We start from the raw sequence: 22059 nt of genomic DNA, 5'->3' as shown, positions 1-22059 counted from the left end.
TGACTTAAGAAATTTATCTATGCCTTCACTATCTTCTAATTTATTGGAGTATAAGGATTCAAAATAGTTTTTGATTATCTTCTGTATTTCTGAAGTGTCTGTTGTGATATTGCCTTTTTCATCCCGTATGCTAGTAATTTGAGTTCTCTCTCTTCTTCTCTTCGCTAGCATCGCTAAGGGTCTGTCGATTTTGTTTATTTTTTCAAAGAACCAACTTTTAGTTTTGTCAATTTTTTCAATTGTTTCTTTTGTTTCGATTTCATTAATTTCAGCTCTGATTTTAATTATTTCTTGCCTTCTACTTCTTTTGCTGTTGTTTTGCTCTTCTTTTTCAAGGATTTTGAGATGAAGTATGAGATCATTTATTTGTTGGTTTTTTCTTTTTTTAAGGAATGAACTCCAAGCAATGAATTTTCCTCTTAGAACTGCTTTCAATGTGTCCCATAGATTCCGATATGTTGTGTCTGTGTTTTCATTTATCTCTAAGAATTTTTTAATTTCCTCCTTGATGTCTTCTATAACCCATTGATCATTCAGTAACCTATTGTTCATTCTCCAAGTGATGTATGCTTTTTCCTTCCTTCTTTTATCATTGATTTTCAGTTTCATTCCATTATGATCAGATAAGATGCATGGTATTATCTCTACTCCTTTATATTTTCTAAGAGTTCCCCTGTGTCATAATATATGATCTATTTTTGAGAAGGATCCATGTGCTGCTGAGAAAAAAGTGTAACTGCTTGATGTTGGGTGGTATACTCTATATATGTCAATTAGGTCTAGGTTATTAATTGTGTTATTGAGTTCTATAGTTTCCTTATTCAACTTTTGTTTGGAAGATCTGTCCAGTGGCGAGAGAGGTGTGTTGAAGTCTCCCATGATTATGGTATGGTGGTCTATTAGACTCTTGAACTTGAGAAGAGTTTGTTTGATGAACATAGCTGCACCATTGTTTGGGGCATATATATTTATGATTGTTATGTCTTGTTGGTGTATGGTTCCCTTAAGCAGTATGTAGTGTCCCTCTTTATCCCTTTTGATTAACTTTGGCTTGAAATCTATTTTATTTGATATGAGTATGGACACTCCTGCTGGTTTCCGAAGTCCATATGAGTGATATGATTTTTCCCAACCTTTCACCTTCAGCCTATGTATGTCTTTTCCTATCAAATGCGTCTCCTGTAGGCAGCATATTGTTGGGTCTTGTTTTGTGATCTATTCTACTAGCCTGTGTCTCTTGATTGGTGAGTTTAAGCCATTAACATTTAGGGTTATTATTGAGATATGGGTTGTTCTTCCAGCCATATTTGTTTATTTCTGTTACTAAACATGGTTTGTTTTCCTCTTTGATTATTTTCCCCCCCTTTACTGTCCTACCTCCCACTGTTGGTTTTCATTGTTATTTTCCATTTCCTCTTCCTGTAATGTTTTGGCGAGGATGTTTTGAAGAGATGGTTTTCTAGCTGCGAATTCTTTAAACTTTTGTTTATCGTGGAAGGTTTTAATTTCATCTTCCATCCTGAAGCTTAATTTCGCTGGATACACAATTCTTGGTTGGAACCCATTTTCTTTCAGTGTTTGAAATATGTTATTCCAGGATCTTCTAGCTTTCAGAGTCTGTGTTGAAAGATCAGCTGTTATCCTGATTGGCTTACCCCTAAATGTAATCTGCTTCCTTTCTCTTGTAGCTTTTAAAATTCTCTGCTTATTCTGTATGTTGGGCATCTTCATTATAATGTGTCTAGGTGTGGATCTCTTATGATTTTGCACATTCGGCGTCCTGTAGGCTTCTAGGATTTGGGATTCTGTCTCATTCTTCAAGTCTGGGAAGTTTTCTCGTATTATTTCATTGAATAGACTGCTCATTCCTTTGGTTTGAAGCTCTGTACCTTCCTGTATCCCAATGACTCTTAAGTTTGGTCTCTTAATGTTATCCCATATTTCTTGGATGTTCTGCTCATGGTTTCTTAACAGTCTTGCTGAACTGCCTATGTTCTTTTCCAGTTGAAATACTTTGTCTTCATTGTCTGATGTTCTATCTTCTAAGTGTTCTACTCTGCTGGTAGTATTCTCCATTGAGTTTTTAAGTTGGTTTATTGCTTCCTGCATTTCTAGGATTTCTGTTTGTTTGTTTTTTATAAACTCTATCTCCCTGTTTAGTTGATCCTTTGCTTCCTGGATTTGTATGCGTAATTCATTGTAGAAGTGATCTTTCATTGTCTGATTTTGCTGTTTAATGTCTTCCTTGATACTCCAGATCATCTGAAGCATGTATATCCTGAATTCTTTATCTGACATTCCATCTGCTGCAGCTGTTACCTCTTCTAAAGTTGCGTTGACCTGCATTGCTTGTGGTCCTTTCTTTCCTTGTCTTTTTATACTGCTTGCGTATCTTTCCTGTAGGCGCGGGCGGCGACTCTGCTCTCTCCTTATTCCAATTGGGGTGTCGTGGCTACCATGCCGGCAGGTCACTGGGCCTGTTCTGGGCGCTGTCGGCGGCTCTGTTCTGCCCCTACTCCAATTGGGGTGACGAGTGTACCACGCCGGCAGGCCACCGGGCCTGATCCGCCGGTCGGTTGCAGGTTTGCCTACCCTGCAGGCGTGGGCGGCGGCTCTACTCTGCCCCTACTCCAAATGGGGTGACGTGTCTGTCGTACCGGCAGGCCACTGGGCCTGTCCTGCTGGTCGGTCGCAGATCTGCCCACCTTTCGGGCACGGGTGGAGGCTCTGCTCTGCCCCTACTCTAATTGGGGTGTCGTGACTACCCCGCCTGCAGGACGCTGGGCCTGTTCCTGGCACGGGCGGCGACTCTGCTCTGCCCCTACTCCAATTAGGGTGGTGTGTGTACCACACCGGCAGACTCCTGGGCCTGATCCGCCGGTCTGTCGCAGGTCTGCCTACCTTGGAGGCGCGGGCGGCGGATCTGCCCTGCCCCTCCTACCACGCCTGCGGACCCCTGGGCCTGATCTGCAGGTTGGTCACAGGTCTGCTCACCCTGCGGGCACGGGTGGCGGTTCCGCTCCGCCCCCACTCCAATTGGGGTCACGTGGCCACCACACCGGCAGGGCCTGATCCGGGCGTGGGAGTAGGATCTGCTCTGCCCCTACTCCAGTTGGGGTGACGTGTGTACCACACTGGCAGGCCACTGGGCCTGACCCGCCAGTCTGTGACAGGTCTGTTTACCTTGCAAGCGCGAACTGCGGCTCTGCCCTGCCCCTCCAACCACGCCCATGTACCACTGGGTCGCGGGTCTGCCCACCTTGCGGGTGCGCGTGGCGGCTCCGCTCCGCCCCCTCTCCAATTGGGGTCACGCGGTCACCACGCTGGCGAGCCGCTGGGCTTGCTCCAGGCGCTGGCGGCGGCCCGGCTCCTGCCCTCTGGCTCGACGACAAATTGAGGAGACTCAGGTGTCTGTGCCTCACCCCTCCTACCAGGAGACCAACTGTTTCTGTCGCCGCTGGTATTTATGAAGTTCTCTCCTCCGCCGGTTTCTGATGACATCAGATCTCTGCCATGTTGGTATCCTATGCGAATGGCAGCATTTCGTTCCCTTTGCCGGGCAACCAAAGCAACGGGTGAGTCCTGACTGGCCCTCAGCAGGACCCGGACCGAGAAGCAGTTTCCGCGGGCTCCTAGCCCTGGGCCAGGGAACTTCCGGGAGCTGGAACTCGGCCGCTCCGTGCTCGGTGTAAGCTCCTATAAGAGTAGACTCCAAGAAGCAGTCCCCGCGGACTCATTTCCGGGAGCCGGATTTCGGCCGCTTAGTGCTTGGTGTATGCTCTGATAGGAGCAGGGTCCAAGAAGCAGCCTCCGCAGGCTCCCCGGCCCTGGGCCAGGGCGGTTCCGGGAGCCGGAACTTGGCCGCCCCGCGCTCGGTGTTCGCTCCGATAAGAGCAGGTTCTAAGAAGCACCCAGGCACTGAGCCCGAGCAATCTGTCTGCAAGCCGCAGGCGAATGGCAGCCTGAAATTACCTGTTCTATGGCTGAATGAGCTGCGGTCAGTCGAAAACAGGGATGGTGACGTCAGCTTTCCAACATGGTGGCCGCTGGCCTCCTCTGTGGTCTGACCGGTGTGGAGAACCGAGATGGACCGCTTCCTTCCCCCGTCTCGAACCCAGAATTCAGCCCTGAGTACGGTGCTTGCACGGCTCTAGCCACGGGGCGATTTACTGAATAAGCAGTGTTACCCTCCGTGCGACAAACCTCTCGCGTTTGAGTCCCCGTAGCCGATCCTCGTGCGATGGAAATCCTTCCTCCAGGTTCCGGAGCACCCCACTATTGCTGGAAATTCCTAACAAGATAGCCTTTAGCCGTCCTGACTTGTCATACTCCCACACAGTGAAGCAGCACACGGGCCAGTATGCTATCATTACCTCACAAAAAGTACACTAATTTTGACAAAGTTTTATACAGCATTCCTAATTTTTACATCCTGGCAGACTTAAAATTATTTCCTTCAAGTGAAACTAGTAATACAAAATAAGATATAATAATACTCATATTCTTTGGTCAGTTAATACCAATGTATGTCTGATTTAGTGAAAATTATGTCACATTTCCCTGATGTTTACATTTTTTTGTGTGTGTGTGTGGTACTGGGGATTGATCCCAGGGCTTTGTGCATGCAAGGCAAGCACTCTACCAACTGAGCTAGATCCCCAGCCCCTGATGTTTACATTTTTAAATATTCCTAAGATATGTTAGCTTTAGAACTTTTTTGGATTTTTAAGGGTAGAGTAAAATGGGAACTTGCAGATGGTTGGCTAGGGTACCAAAATTAAAAGTCTCCTTAATATTTGAAGATTGTAAGTGCTGATGGAAGGGGTTAGTATGAAAGGGATAGGAAGATGAGAATTACAGAGACAGTTCAAAGGAAGCAGGTTGAACTTAGATGAGGCTTGTGTGTTAGCATGAGACCTTACCAGGAGTTGTTGCTTCTTGAATGGGTAGATAAATGAAATGGCACAGGCTAAAAATGAGTAAACATGTGCTCAAAATGTAGGCAGGGAAAATTAAAAACAAACAAATAAAAACAGCTGGTTTTATTTATCATCTCTTAAGATAGGATATTTTCCTATACAAAACCAATGCTGTGTTTTTTTCTCTCAAGATACCCCAGCTCATCATCACTTGATTCAGCCTGTCTCCCTCTAAATTATATTTAACATTAAATTTTGTTCTTTTTTTCTATTTGGTGGTACTGGGGATGGAACTTGGGGCTTCTGCATGATGCTAGGCAAGTACTCTACCACTAAGCTACATCTCTAGCCCTTTAAATTGTTTTTTTCTTTTTTGAGAAAGGGTCTGGCTAAATTGCCCATACTGACCCTCAAATTTGGGATCCTCCTGCCTTCGTCTCTGAGTAGCTGGAATTACAGGCGTCTGCCATTGTATCCGGCTTGACATAAAACTTCTGAATGGAATAGCAATTCCACCTTTCTTTTTACCTTACTCTACTCTGTGAAATACTTCATTTTCAGGTACCTGATTTGATCTCATACCCTGCATAAGACCCAGGAATTTTATTGTCATATTTCTTATGCCAGTGTATTAAGGCAGAAGGATTGAGTAAAGGCAAGATATGTACCTTCTCTTCAAAACCACTTTTGAAATCTGTGAAATGCCTCCTGTCTTTCATTATTTTCTTTATTAATGTAGAATGCCCAGACCATTAGTTTCATATAATTAAGATATTGCGAACTCATGTCTACTGTAGAAATACTTGCTGAGAATTTGAATATTAGTTATTACTTTAATTTTATCCATGCCTTAAGTTTCTAAAATAGTGATGTTTCTTTGTAAATGTTTTCAGTATATTTTGGTTCAGTTGTCTGCAGGTAATGAAAGTTGATGTTATTTCTCCATACCTGCCCTGTCTTTATGATGCTTAGTAATTCACTCTTCCATCTGGCATTTTGAAAATTCGATTTTTGAGTGGTTTGATTTGAGGGATGGAGAGAGGCCTCATTCATGTGACTCCTTCCCTTTTATAGGGAATTGGAAAAATCCGCTCATCCCCAAAACTTAGAAGAACATGGAGGGAACTTTAAAATGTAAGATTTAATCTTTATCATGAGATTTGTCCTAAAACCTGGTACCAAGTACAGAAAGAAATTCTTCAGAAAAGGATCTACAGAGTTTTGGCATGTCATAGATCTGTAGAGTATTCATAGGAATCATGATGTAGAGAGAGAGAGAGAGACAGTTGTCATTTACTTTTTTTTTTACTTGAGTTTCGTCTGGTATTGGTTAGCAACATCACTACAGTTAGGCTCCACTCTACAAATTAAGCTTATTTTTCATTACTTCTGTATTCATCTTTCAGTGCCTCACTGAAGCAACTCTTAATAAGTTTCTTTCTGGAAAAACTTAAGCAGACACTAAAAAAATATTAGGGCATTATTCTGGTAGTCATAAGAAAAATTTCTTACTATTTGTGACATTGTATTTCTTCCTTCAGATAACTATTGGTTTTATTTATTTATTTATTGTAGTTGTTGATGGACCTTTATTTATTTATTAATTAATATGTGGTGTTGAGAATCAAACCCAGTGCCTCACCCATGCTAGGCAAGCGTTCTACCACTGAGCCACAACCTCAGCCCACTATTGGTTCTTTATACATAAAAGACATAAGAGTTTGCTTGGCTTCTTATGGTTGGCAGGAGACTGGATTATGATTGGGGAACCTGCAAGCCACTTCTTTTCCTTCCAGTCATTGGCAGTAGAACTCTGTTTTTACTTTCATATAATGTCACTGTTTTTTTTTTTTTTTTTTTTTAAGAAAATGATCACTGCTATTTATTTTGTTTTCTGTCCATTTTCCCTTACTTGTGGAAAAAAAGGTCTTTCCCTTGTTTTTTCTTTTTTCTACTTTTCATCAGTTTGTACTTTACCTTATAATCTTTCCTAGATATTATTATCTGATTATCTATCCTAACTGGTTTATCTAGTTATTTAATAATGCTCTTTCTGCTTCCTGTACTTACCCAATTTTTTTTCTGTTTAACATTTATTTTTTGCATTGCATTCTATTACATGTCTCCAATATATAAAGTAGTAAAAATGTCTGAAATACTTATTACTAAAATGCATGTTTGTAAAGGACATGGCGTATATATGCAGTAACCATGCTGTTTGGTACTGAGGAGTTACTCCGGTAATTCCAAGTTCCCCATGTCACAGATTTCTCTCTTCCAATATATTTGAGTGCAGAATTAATTTCTAATTAAAAAGTGATTTTTCGTATTTATCCATAACAACTTGCATTTTATAGTTATATTTGTCTTTTTAATATTTATTATTTAGTTTTTGGTGGACATAATATCTTTATTTTATATTTATGTGGTGCTGAGGATTGAACCTAGTGCCTCATGCATACTAGGCGAACACTCTACCACTGAGCCACAACCCCAGCCCCTGTATTTGATTTTGAAATGCATTCAATTTATCTAATGTCACATGAAACAAAATGTTGTGTTCCAAAACATTTTTTCAGTTCAAATTGTTTTAGTATCATCTTTATAAAATATATATCATGTTCACCATGTTGTTTATGTACATATCAGTCTTATTCTGATATATATGTAAATTGTTAACTAGATGGAAAGAGCTTGAAAATGAAGTCAGCTCATATTCAGTTATTTGTGCACGCAGATTGGACACGCACCAGCACCAGTTTTTAGCAATTTCTAGTCAGTTACATACCTATACTTTTGTAAAATATGATAGTAATGAAGAATTGAGAAGCTAGGGAATAAAAAATAAAAAAAGATGAACAAGAATGTAGGATAAGTAGGTTCTCAGTACATGGATGAATGGGCAAAGAGGAAGATCTCTAATCTAGAGATCTTAAGGAGATATAATAACTGACTCAGTGTGGGGACAGGTTCCCCATTTATTTTCTTGGATCATTATATTGTTAACTAAAGTACCGCATAGAGACAGTACAAACAGGTTTTGGGTTTAGGAGGTGAATATGCTCTGAAGGGACATATTGAGTTGGGGATACCTGAGGGTATCCAGTGTTGTTGTACGCAGATTTAAGTCTGGAGCCAAAAATCAGAGCTAGAAATAAGATTTTGAATATCTCCAAAATATAGTGTGTTTTGACTTCCTTTTGGTTAATGAAATTTTTAGAAGAGAGCAGACCGGTTGAAATCTCAAAGGAGGAGCCTCTTTTTTGAGTGAACATTGCCAGGATCTGTTACTATTAGGAGGTTTTGGGTGTGTAGTGGAGTCTACCCTAGGAGCACTTGTAATAACTGTGTATTAAAAAAAAAGAATCAGAAGAGCTGAGTTTGAGGACTTTGACAGAACAGTGTGATTTAGATCAGTGTGGCCAGGAATGTGTCTTACAAGCCCTATTGGAAATTACCATATTCATTCAGAGACCAAATCCCTGAAGTAAAGACCATCATATCCTAAGGCACTTTCCTGTTCTCATCCATTTTATCATAGACTTAATTTTAGAAATCGCATTTGTTTGTTTTAAGTCATACTTTTACAAGTGTGGCACAATGAAAAAGAAAAAAAAATACCTTTGATTTGCAAGAGTATCTGTCACACCTTCACTTCTCTCACTTAAATGATTCAGAAAACTCCATTTTGTAATGACTCCATAAAAATAAGCTCTTTTCTCATCTTGAAGTAATTTATAAAAAAATTTTCCTTACTGTTCATTTTTCCCCCCTAATTCATTGTGGAGTTGTCTTTGTGTATTCCCAGGGCAGATTAATTTTTTAGAACTTTTATTAGCACATTAATTTTAGTGAACTTTGTAGATGTGTCAGTATTTATACAGAGTAAAAGTTGGTAAAAGCTTGTTGCCAACATGTTATTCATAAAAACCCATGTCTACTTTTAATTGAATATAGACAGCAGTATTGACTGCATACACCTTATTTATATGATCTGAAACAAAGGCCTCTATGGACAAGCATACATTTATTTATTTCTTTTTCTTGATATAATGTTCTATTTCATTTTTTAATGTTTCTATTATTGCATTATAGTTATACATAGTACATAATAGTGAGGTTCATTCTGACATAATCATATAAGCATGGAATATAATTTGTTATATTTCAGTCCTCAGTACTTTCTTTTTCCTTCCCTTTCTCCCTCCCTCTGTTCCCATTCCTCTACTCTACTTCTGTTTTTTAAAAATTATTATTTCCATGTAGACTCTTTGTACAATTGTACAAACATGGAATATATCTTATTCTAGTTAAAGTCCCATTCTAATGGATGTACATGGTGGCGGTATTTACTGTGTTGTTTTCATATATCTACATGGGAAATTACGTCAGATTTATTCCATTGTCTTTCCTTTGCTTATTCCACTTCCTTTCCTTCCACCACCCACCCCACCCTTGATTGTGAGTTAGCTTCCACATATCAGAGAAAACATTCAACTTTTGGTTTTCTGGGACTGGCTTACTTCACTTAGCACGATAGTCTCCAGATCCATCCATTTGCTGACAGAAGTCACAGTCATTTCTTCTTTATAGCTGAGTAATACTCCATTGTGTATATAGACCACATTTTCTTTGTCTATTCATCTACTGAAGGGCACCTAGGTTGGTTACATAGCTTAGCTATTGTGAATTGAGCAAGCATGCAATTTAAAAACTAACAATAGTGTCATTTAACTCTGGTGATGCATTGGAATAATTTGCAGAAGTTTTTTTTTTTTCTGATTTTTACGGTGTTATACCCCAATACACTGAATCGGAACCTCCTAGACTGGATCTGGAATCCAACATTGCTCTAAATTAATGATTCCTAAATAAAACATAATTTGTCAATTAAGAAAAGTTATTTGATTGCTTGTCTTCAGGATCAGGAACACAGTTGAAGGATTCTGCAATGAAGAAGATTCATAAGATAGTCACAAACTATGCAGCTAGAAATAAAACAATTTAAGAGAAAGTCTTGAAACTCAAGTTTTACATGTAATCACATGAATATAGATTTCCCTCCTTATTTAGAAATCAAATTCCATAGGCTATAAGAAGCAAAATAGTATAACATAATTTTGGAATACTGAACAAGTCAGAGCGTTTTAAAACAAAAGTTGGCTTTGGTAATAAAGATGTCAACAGAAATTGTAATGAATCAAATCTTGTGAAATTGGATCAGTAGTGCTTTATGAAAAGAGAATCACAAGGCTGGGTATGTAACTCAATGGGAGAGTGCTTTGCCCAGCATGCACAAGACTCTGGGTTCAGTCCCCAGTACCACAAAAACAAAACTAAAGAGAATCAATGTAATGTTAAAAACACATCTTAGATGAATCTTCTGCTTGGAAACCAATTTTCTGTAGACTGTTTTTTGCAGGTTTGTATACAGCCTTTGAACTTCACAGGCCTCCATAATAACTGTTTTACACAGCAGTAGTCACTTTAAGGGCTGCAATATTTTGGTATGAGGTGCAGATGTTTCCGAGTTTCTGTTGATTGCAGGGATAGGCTCTGAATATTTACCATGATATTTTCAGGTTTGTGGGCTGGTTACTATAATTGATAGTCCTTTCCCTTGATTTATATGTCAATAGGTACATCTGTTTTGCATCTGACTTAGATATTGGAAATGAAGCTATGAGATCATGTTATCCCCATCCTGTTCCCTCATCTGTCTTTAGTGTGATGAAAGGTGTGTCTGTGTTTTTCATTATGTGGAATAGTTTTGTTGGCTGTTCTTAAGTTTCTTAAAACACTTAATAATTATTCTGTGTGTTCTTTCATTCTCATGCATGCTTTTGAATGTGTATTCTTTATTGTGTCATTTTTCTGTATTTATTGTTTGGAAATATTTGAAATTTCATGGTGTTGTAGGTTTGAAATGGTAACTCAGTAACCTGATTGCTGATTTTAAGATTTGAAAATAATTACATAAAATGTGATCAAAACTGTTCCTGTCAGGTTTCATTGTAGGATCTTGAATGCTCATAGATGTTCTTCCTATGGATTTTCAGTGAAGTAGTAAAATTATAGTACCACCATCTTGAAGGCTATTTCTTCTGAGATCAGCGTACCTTTCATGCCTTAGTTAGAAAAGGTTTGTCTTCTATCTAAATATTAATTGTCTGCAGGATAGATTAGACTTAAATATATAATACAATCTGAATGGGTGACTGATGTGTTGTTCTTTTTGTTTAGAGGAAAGCAGTGGATTGATTATAAAAGCATACTTTGCTTTCATAGTATTCACATCTTAAAATAGTCTGTTTTCTATTGCTATGGTAGCATACTAAAGGGATGTTTGAAGACACACAATCTGCTTAGTACACTAAGAGAAAATACTAGCAGTTCTCAAAGTGTTCTTATGTTGGGAGTTTCTTTTATTATTCAGTCAGTTGTGGGAAAATTTTTCACTTTTGTTTATCATTGTGTCCTTAGTGTCTGCATTGTCCTTATGGCAATATAAGCTCTTAAAAATATTTGTAAAATAGATTAAGTCTTTAATTTTTAAGGGTTATAGTCATTTTTGTTAGTAATTGATTCCATTCAGAAGATGTTACAAACTTAAGAGTAATGCAAGTGTAGGCTAACTGTGCATGCACATAACAGACATTTGTGAATGAATACATGAGAGCTACTGTGTTCATACCAAATGCTACTTAATTCTCTTTCTTTGTAGCATTGGGTAGCTGACATTAGTTTATTCTTATTAATTGAAAGTTCTAGTTCACCAAATGCAATGTTGTTAGTTCTGCATTGAAATATAGAACTTAAAACTTGGTGATAATTATTTCTCTTAATAAAAAGAAGTTCTGTGGGGGTTTACAGCTAGAAGCTGTCATCATGAATATCACTGATTTGTTCAGAAGTTATAAAAAATTACAACATTTAAATGTTTGGATTATGGATAGAAATGAGTTTATTGTGTATGTGTTTTAAATATGGTTTGTACTTTGGCTGGCTGTTTATTACTTTTAATGCTGAAAATTTGTGGAGGCTCAGAGGCATATACGTTCAGTGTTTTAGAAGTGTTCAAAGAGAGTTACTCACCTTGTGTTTTAACTTAATATTTTTATGTCAACTCTTGTGCTTGTTGCTTATCTTAATTTATATACGAAGTTTAATGTTGCCAAACTATCAGAAGTCACCAAGTATTCATAATAATTTACATTCTTAAAAATTTGTGTTGTAAAAAAAGTCTGTTATATACATTGATGTTAACATGTATTTTCTGAATAGGCTTCTGATATTATAAATGGATACTTCATATATTAGTGGCTTAATATTGTCTGAGGAATTAAATTTTACACAGACATTATATTTCATTAGATTAACTTGAACAGAAGCTATTGAAAAGGTGCTCAAGTATAGTAATTATGAAGAACCAGTGAAGGCAGATAGTTTTATCCTCTATCATAATTTTTATAGTGCTTTTTGTTTTTGGAGATTAAAAAGTAGTGTTCTGATACTAATGCCATTGTACTTCTACTTGCAGTTTCAAATGGTTATTCTATTTAAACTGTGTTGTAATACTTCCTGTTTATGTAAAGACTTAAAAATCTGAAGTTTTTTTTTCATATAAATAAAAATACATATAAGATAACTTAATAAAATTAATTCTTTAAATTCTCCATTCTTGACTATCTCAAGAAAATAACCTAACAACCTGTCAGTATTCAGCAATAAATTTTTAAAATAATTCTAGTTGGTTGCCAGAACATTTTATTTGCATAACATAGTTTTAATATTATATCTTACATACCTGAAAAATATTTTGAGATACTTTTTTATGTGACTCTAAATTTAGTACATTAATTTTCTTACTCTCCTCTTGCAGCATTTTCAGTTAGCTTTGGTTGACTGTAATCCCTGCACTTTGTCCAATGCAGAAAGTAAGTATTAAGTACTATAGTTTTCTCCATGTATTCCCATCACTTTATCTCAAATAATAACAATCAATTGTAGTAATAATGTTAGTGGTAAATTCTGTGCAATTCTTTGAATTCTAGAATTATTGAATGTAACTGTATTGGTTGCTATGACTACTTATACAAATGGAACATATGAGACCAGATATTGTGAACAGCCTGTGTCTAAAATAGGCCAGTGAAATAGGTTGTTGTATTAAAATTATCTGTACTAATGAACAAGATTGATTTGTGTATGTATTAATTATATTGTAGATGAATTATTGAGATGTAAACTAGAGTTTTTCAGCCATTTAGGAAAAATGAATATATGAAGATTCTTATTGTGGTAGCTCACTGATTCTGCTGTGTGATATCAAAATTAATGGTAATTATTGAGGCATACTTTGACTTTTGTTATAGTTTTACATATCATTTACAGAAGTGACGTTTTTCAGTTAATTTAGGAAGAATGTGTATGTGAAGTATGCTCTGACACAGTGGCTTTCTTCAGTTATTTTCTACTTCTGTATATTTCCAAAAGCAGATTGGGTGGTGGTTGTTGTTGTTATTAGTTTACCAGTAAGTATGTTTCAGTGTATTTGCTTATTTAGTGACTTTAAAGAATACAATAAATGACTTAAAGATTTTTCATTGGATTCAAGCTGAATTTGTAAACAACTTTTCTTACTTGAAAAATAAAAATTTTAGAGTAAGAAACTAATTCTTAATGAAAATTTTATGTCAGTCAAAGGATTCTAGAATTTAGAAAGTCAGTATTTGCTATAATATTCTTGGTTACCCTCCCTCCCTCCTTCCCTCCCTCTTTTTTCTTTTTCTTTTTCTTTTTTGACAAATAAGGGATAAGAACAAAATAAGGACCCAGGGAAAAGTAATAACAGGTGGGAAACCATTGTTGCTTCTCTGTCTGAAGTAACAGAGGAAGCAAATGACTGAGCTTAAGGATACAGCCAGCTCTTCTGTGACTCTCATCTCTTGCCTATGCCACATTAGAGACATGAGTTAGTGAAAAGTAGTCTCAAAAAAGAAAAGTAGTCTCAGTGTTTAGAAATGCATAAGAAAATTGTTGGATCAGTGCAAAAGCTGTGAAGTTTTGGATTAAGACATGGCAGGGAGGCCTGGGGATGTAATTCAGTGGTAGAGCTCTTGCCCAGCATACACAAGGCTCTGTTTTGGATCCCCAGCACTGCAAAGGAAAAACTGCGACAACAAATCATAGTATAGGCTAAATCCTTGCCTATATCAGACCAATTATCTCATATTTCTACTAAAGACAATTTCCTGAGGTGGTAAAAAAGAATTCTGTTTTCTTTAAATGAAACTCAAGATTTGGTACTGATTTGCAGTGTATTTGCAGAATTAGTGGCAGAAAGGTAACAAATGCAGCGTTTTATAGTTTCTAAGATAAGGTTAGATTTGAAAGATAATTTATAACTCATTGATATAGCAATTTATAAAGTGCTGATTAATACTTTTTCTTTAATTAAATGTCCAGGTTATATAAACCTTCTGAAATACAGTTCCTTAAAATTTTGTAAAAATTAGTTTATGGGAATAAAAAAGCAACTAGTATATATTTAATTCATTCTAATACCTTAACACTAACTTGGTCACTGCTTGTTAGTTTGAGTAACTTTGAGGGACATCTCACAAATGTCAAATTAAATATTTTGGTAAATCCTCGGTGTAATCTACTCTGTCAAGGTTAAATTTCAGTTGTGGATCATTACTCTTGAGAGGAAAACCCTGACATAAGTAGAATGAATGCCATAGGGCAGGCAACTTTCATGTGGAAGAACATCTTCAGGTCTACTGTGCCTCTCTTTCTCTTGATTATTGAGAAGGGAAAACAGGAGGTAGGCTGACCAACATTTATTTTGTTCATGACTGAAGAATTTCCCTGGACTTTTCATATACTTGAATGGTTATTCACTCTAATGGAAGGGCACATGCTTTAGACTTTTAGGCCATTATAATACAGTTGATGTGGGTATTCTGTATGCTTACTTGATAACCATGATAAAAGCAGATGTCTTGCAGAGCACCAACAATTGCAGAGTACCTATTTTGAGCCAATATTACCGTTTTAGATACCAGGTTCTTTTTTGTTTTTGTAAAGCTTATTTTTTTTAAATTATTTCATGTCATCACCGATTTACATATACTATAGACCTTCATTATTATTTGAAATATGTCAAGACTACATAGTGATACTAGAAAGATCAGAAGTATAAATCATAGGACTGGAGTTGTGGTTCAGTGGTGGAGTGCTCTCCCAGCTTACACAAGACACTGTGTTACATCCCTAGCACTGCAAAAACAATACATGAATTATAAAAAGTAAAGTGAACTTTTAAAACCATTTCTGCTGGAGATACTTAATGATGACTCATTTGTATAATTTTAAAAATAAGTGAATACTTTTAGTACTTCTAGAGCTTTGTAAGAGTTGTCAATTACAGTTTATGGCATGAAACATAGAATCATAAAAAGTAGAATCAGTGATGTGAGACTTTTATTATATAATTGCCTCTTGGAATAAAGTTGTTTTTTTTCAACTATTTTATTCTAGAAAATATTAATTTCTGAATTAAATTCAATTTCAGAACTTTTTATGACAATATTTGCTAAAATTTTCATTTCATTTGAGACTTGCCAAGTAGAGGTTTTTTTTTTTTGTAATTATACAGTTATACTCCACTTTGAAGAGAACTTCTAAGAATTTAAATGTATGAAGGTTTTCATGCTACAAAGGATGACATTGAATGTAGAAACTCATGAGATAATGAAGTCTTATTCAGAAGGCTTGGAACAAAGCCTAGAGAAAGTAGTAAGAAGATGGCTAGCTGCTGATCTTTTTTATTCCCCCCTTACCACCATTGTTAGAGGAATAAGAATATTGAGGGAAATAGGCATAGATTTTTCCATCCCTTTCATGTTCTCTTAACCTGTAACTGTCTCCCTCCAATGATGTAATGAGGTGAGATTTGACTGAGAGCTACACTGAAGTAGTGAGTGAGGAAGAAGCCCTCAAACCATGAAGGTAAATGAGAGATAAATACTATAACTTCTGTTATTATTTTTGAATTTCACAAAAGCTGTTTTTCATCTTCTCAAGATGATTTTTAAATTTTGCTTCATATCCAATTAATGTGTGATATTTAACTTTACAGAGAGATGTAGTACTTAAAGGAGATTTTGTTATTCAAGAATGAAAATCATAGAATCGAAGTACCATTAGAAAGTTTGGGTTTCTGGCTCATTTTTACTTTTGTTGAGTAATTATTCTGTGGTAGTATAGTATCAGGAAGAGTTGGAAATAAAAGCTGAGATATTCAGTTTTACTTTATTTTCAACATTACTTACTAATCTTGAAACTGTTTAATATTTGACTTCAAAATGGGTTCTCTCTCTCTCCCTCCCTCCCTTTCTCTCCCTCTCTCTCCCTCTCTCTCCTTCTCTCCCTCCTCCCCTTTTCGGTACTGGGGATTGAACCCAGGAGTGGTTAACCACTGAGCCACATCCCCAGCCTTTTAAAAGATATTTTATTTAGAGACGGGGTCTCGCTAAGTTGCTGAGGCAGGCTTTGAAGTTGTGACCTTCCTGCCTCAGCCTCCTGAGCTGCTGGGACTACCACCACGATGCTCGGTCTTCCTTCTCTCTTTAAATGATGAAGTCCATCTAATTCTGAAGAGTTAAAAAAGAAAATCAAAAGCTCAATTCCTGTGTGTGTTACTGTCATTGTCATCCTGACTTATGATATTGTAAATATCATATTTCTAGAATATGGTACATAGAAAAAAAATCTAGTGGCTTTGTTTGGCTTTAATATGTTTTAATGAAATATTGATTTTACTATATTTTCTGATATAACTTAGATTTTGAATACCATGTTTTGAAATGTATAGTTTATAAAGGTTTTCTCTTATTTGCTTAATGTTGCCACTTTGAATTTTGTAAGACATATGCTTGTGTGCTCATGTACTATAGATATTAATGCTAATTTAATAATTGAAAGAAATTTTACTTGATAATGAATGACCAAAAATGAATAAATGTAATTTCTTATTGTGTTTGTTCTTTAGTATGTTTGTGTATTTTTTTATTAAAAGCAAATAACAGTTATATTCCCCTATTATTTAAACCTATACAACATAGGCTGTTTATGTTTTACATTTTATGATATTCTTACTTAATTTACCCCAAACTTTGTTGTGTTGTTACTGATTTTTTTTTTATTTTCCATCATCTTTTGCAGTTCAGTTTCACATTGCCCATTTATATGAAACCCAGGTAAGTGTTTTAACTTACCCAATTTAAAATAGAACCAAACAAAAATGATCACTTATATAGGTTTTAATGAAATTAATTATATACAGATAATTTTAATGGATTTCTGGTCGTTACCTCTTACATAAATTTTATATTTATTGAAAGTACCAATGTTGCTTAGTTAAACAGTTATTACACAGTGTATACCCAGAAGTTTGATTTAATATGGCTTGCCTCTAAACTTGATTTGTAAGCTCAAATGGCTGTATTTAAGATTTCTGTTATTTGTAATGCAAAGTGCCTCATTTTCTTTCCAAATGTTGTAGATGCTTGTTTTAATGCATTGTTTTTAAATAGTTTTTTTCACTTTTTCTTAAAATTTGAAATAGTTCTTCTGTGTGTCAGTGTTTGGAAGGCATATTGGAGTCAACTTTTTGTCATTACCATTACTTATGTGGTTATTTTATTTTCAAAACTTTTTCAGTTTAATTTTAGAACATTTTGCTTCTGTGTATTTCACTTATTGCTTAGTTGTATAATAAATGGTGTAACACATTTACTTAAGGCAATACAATAGAAAATCGGTTATAAATTTTTATGAGAATAAAGATTAGGTAATAATAATTTGTATGAAACAAATTTTTCAACTGCTTTAAAAAATGTGCTGATCATTATATATGTACATTATTTCTATTTTGATGCTTTGCCCCAAGTGTAACAATAAGGCAAGTATATGTATGCCATGCAGCTCATACCTAAGAAATAGAAGATCCTACTATACCCATTTTTTATACAATTGTGGGATATAATCAAATACTTTGAGATAAAATGCTGCTGTTTCCTAAACCCAGCTTTGAAGCAGAATCATTTGGGGATTTTACAAGCCAATCTAAAGTCAACACAGTTAACCTCAAAGAGCCAAGTTTGTTGGTATCCCTACCTGTAGCCCCCGCTACTTGGAAGGCAGAGGCAGGAGGATCACTTAAGCCCAAGAGTTATAGATCAGGCTAGGCCACATAGTGGGACCCCATCTCAAAAATAATTAACATCAGAATTCCTTGTGCTAGCAATACCACCTTAAACCCACATACCCACAGAATCAAAGTTAATGGATGCTCAGGTTGATTTCTAAACACCCCCGCCACCCCAGCTTTTCTAATTCTTGATATGATCTGTTTCCAGCTAACTATACATTTTCTTACCACCTTCTTCTTTTTTAATGTTATTGTATTTTTTGTACCTTTATTTAATTAATTTGTTTTTATGTGGTGCTGAGAATCAAATCCAGTGCCTCACATATGCTAGGCAAGGCTCTACCACTGAGCTACAACTGCAGCCCCTCACCTTCATTTTTAATGAATATTTTTGCTGGAGTTGGAATTCTGTTTATTTGACCACTTTCAGATTTGTATTCCATTTTCTTCAGACTTTGTTTCTTATGAAAATTTGTCTGTTGGTCTTATTGTTTAATCCTGTTAAGGTAATATGAGGACAGGTCCTTGTCCCCCATTGACTCTTTCATTTGATAAATTTTTATCATTCAGATTAAATAAAATCCAAAGAGCAAAATTTGTAACAAGCAGGGTGTGTGATTATTGGGAGACAAGAAGATGACACTATAAGCATACGAAAGGATTGAAATCTCTACTCCAGTGATTATAACAAGGATTTCCATTTTTCAGGTGAACAGTTGAAGAAAAGCAAAATGGCTTGTCTACTTACCTATAAAATTGTAGCTTTTATACTTCAACCAGTTTATACCAACAGACCTTGTTATGTATATGGATTTTTAAAATATAAGTAGTCAAATGTGGTTAGCGGCTGCTGCCAGGTACAAAATAGTTAATGGGTGTTTATAAGAAGTTGTCTTCTCACTAATAAATGAAGAAGAAATTCAGTATCATTTTGTGATCCCTGAGGGCCCTACCTCCACATTACCTTCACAGTACTAAACAGTAAGATCATAAATAAAACATATTTATGGGTTATCTCTATCTACTATGGTTAAAGAAGCCCTCTCTGATAGAAACTGTTTGGATTGAGTCCTGATTGGAGAGGAACCAGTGATATAATTAGTTGGGGCTGATGAGAGTTTGTGTGTGTGTGTGTGTGTGTGCGTGCGCGCATGTGTGTGTCTGTCTATGCACGTGCGCGCATGTGTATTGGTATGTGCATTAGTACTGGGTTCTGCTAATAAAGAGGTGTTATAAGTGCAGTAGCTTTGTGGCATTACACCTATATAATTAAAATGTGTTTAGGTTGGGAATGTAACTTGGTAGAGGTCTTATTTAGCATGCGTGAAGTCCTGGGTTCAATTTCCAGCACCATTAAAAAAAAAAGGGTAATTAAAATGTGACGTGTCATATGAATTGATAAATAGATTAGTGGAGTATATCCTAGAAAGCTAGGAATAGACCAAGGTGCATATAGAAATTAAGCATATGATGGGACTAAGATGGATTTATTAGTAAATGCTTCTAGGATTACTAGATAGATTTAAAAGAAAAGAAAAGAAAAGATACTGCACAAATAGTAGAGGAAAACATCTTGAAATCCTCATCAAATATGGTATAGGAAAATATTTTCTAATTATGGCTCAAATTCAGAGGCAGTAAAAACAATAGCCAGTCATTCTGAACAAAATTAAAATAATTCCTATATGGCTGGCAAAAAGCCCAGAAGTTCAAAGGATATCTAAGAAACTGGGACCAAATTGTAACATGTACCACCGACAAGGGGCTAATATCCTTACTATGTAAGAAACTCTTAAAATGTTGAAGGAAAATGAAATCCTGATAGAAAAATGGGACTGGGGTTGGGGTGGTGGTGGTGTTGAATAGACAATTCAGAAAACCAAAGTAAAAATAGCCCTTAAACATGTGGAAAAGTTTTCACACATTGTTAGAGAGATGCAAATTAAAGCAACACTAAAGTACAGTATCTCACCTATCCAGTTGTTGATAATTAAAAGGGACTGTTGGAAAACATGCCCTCTCAGGCATCATGGGAATGCAAACTGGTACAGCCTTTGTAGGGGAGCATTTGGTAGTAACCTAGCAAAACAGTATGTGCTTTTGACCAGACAATCTCACATCTATGAATCTATCTTGGAAGTATACCTCCAAAAAGAAAAAAGCAAAAAAAGATAACAATTGCACCATTGTTTGCCATTGCAAAAATATTGGAAATAACCTAAATGTCCACACAGAGGAAAATGGTTATGTAAACTGTAGTACATTCTTGTAATGGATCCCTATGAAGCTACGGAAAAGAATGAGGAAGATTTGTGTGAAGGGACATGGAGTGATTTTCCAGGATATTCTGTTAAATGGAAAAATTGCAGAATGCACTAAGAACATATCTGTGTGAAAGAAAATATACATGTGTAAAACAAAGTATACATGTGCCTATTTCAAAAGAAATAGAATAAACCAGAAACAAAGGAGATTGGCTACCTTATAGGTGGTAGTTGTAGATAGGGTAATAGGGATGTGGAAGAAGTAGAACTTCTCTGAGCATATACTTTTTGGATAGTTCTGATTCCTACAACCTGGTAATGTTTTATATACCCCCAAATTAACTGAATATGATGAACCATAGGTCAGCCAACCTAAAATAGAACACAAACAGTAACAAATGAATCTAACTGTACTATGAATGAATAGAATAACTATACTGGAGGGTATTAAAAAAAAAACCTAAGTAACTTTGAAGAAGTGTTTTAACTCTATAGTGTAAAACTAGAAACAGAAAGAACCAGAAACCAATCCTGCACTGTAGTTAGTTTCTCACAGGGGTATACATTATAAATTAAGTGTATTGTGAATAATGACAACCAGGTTTATCACTGTCCAAGAGAACTTACTGATAAAGAAGAAAGGCTGAACTGAATTCTGTGTTGTTGGGTTTGAATTGAAGGTATCAGTATAAATGTATGGTTATGGATATAGTAGGTGGATAGACATAAAGGTAGGAGAATGTATTGTGTATATGTATGTGTGCGTACATAAATATATTTCCTAACCCTGTTTGCTGGGAGGGCCTAGAAGCAGTTACTCTACCCAGCAACAGTGAACATACTAGGCACTTAGACCTTCATTTCTAGATAACATTCTTCAAGAATAGGACCCAGGGATCTTACGGAGAAGTGGGTGATTCTAGGGCCTATGAAGGGGAACTACAGGTTAAGCCCTGGAGTATCTTAATGGTAACTGAAAGTAAGGAAGTGTGCAAAAAGTAAAGAACCATGGGGATATGTCAGAAGAACACAGGAACCATCTGCAAGGGTCAGGGTTCCTATTCACCAAAGTAACACAAGTATAGAAATGAATAATTATAGTAATGGAGCATAAGGTACAGAATATGTTAGTCCATACTGATGTAAATTAATAATTGAACAAATGAATGAAAGGTCTTACTGTAGAATTCTAATTAATTAATGTAATGATTAATGATAATATATCTCCCTGTAAGTCCCTATAGGATACTTATTCATGACTTAGTAACATTTTTCAAAATAACTAGCCAGTATTTTTTGTGAGTCTCAGAATAATAAAAGTCAAAGACCTAAGGATCTGTCTCAGATTGGAAGAAAGTAAAAAGTTATTCTAACTGAACACATTGTGGGATCTTGGATTGGATCCTGGACCAGAAATAGAACATTTGTGAGACAATTGGTGAAATTCTGTAGATTAGTTAATAGTGTTTTATCAGTGTTAATTCTGTCAGTCCTCTTTTCATATATTTTGAAGCTCTGTTACCATATCATCCTGATGATTGATTAGTTCTTTAACAAATTAAGTACCTGTGCGAGCATGCACACCTGCTAATACTTTATCTTGAAGCCTGTATTAATCTGATATTAATCTATTTGCTTAGCTTTCTAATGCATACTG

At 36.0% G+C, this 22059-nt stretch overlaps 1 protein-coding gene across 7 annotated transcripts in view; it reads left to right on the top strand.

Moving 5' to 3' along the window:
* The window catches only part of Kdm6a (lysine demethylase 6A), a 256255-nt gene that overhangs the window by 175466 nt on the left and 58730 nt on the right, over positions 1-22059 (top strand). For all 7 annotated transcript variants that reach the window (XM_046420182.2, XM_058571463.1, XM_046420179.2 and 4 more), the window contains 2 exons: positions 12802-12856; positions 17151-17185. In XM_046420182.2, coding sequence (XP_046276138.1) covers positions 12802-12856; positions 17151-17185 — 90 coding nt within the window. The remainder of the gene's footprint in view (positions 1-12801; positions 12857-17150; positions 17186-22059) is intronic.

Source organism: Marmota monax, unplaced genomic scaffold (assembly GCF_021218885.2).
Source record: "Marmota monax isolate L192 unplaced genomic scaffold, Marmota_monax_Labrador192_F-V1.1 WCK01_AAM20220418_F8-fsc00225, whole genome shotgun sequence".
Lineage (NCBI taxonomy): Eukaryota > Metazoa > Chordata > Mammalia > Rodentia > Sciuridae > Marmota > Marmota monax.
The sequence above is the reverse complement of the archived record's forward strand: the minus strand, read 5'-3'. Positions and strand labels throughout refer to the sequence as shown.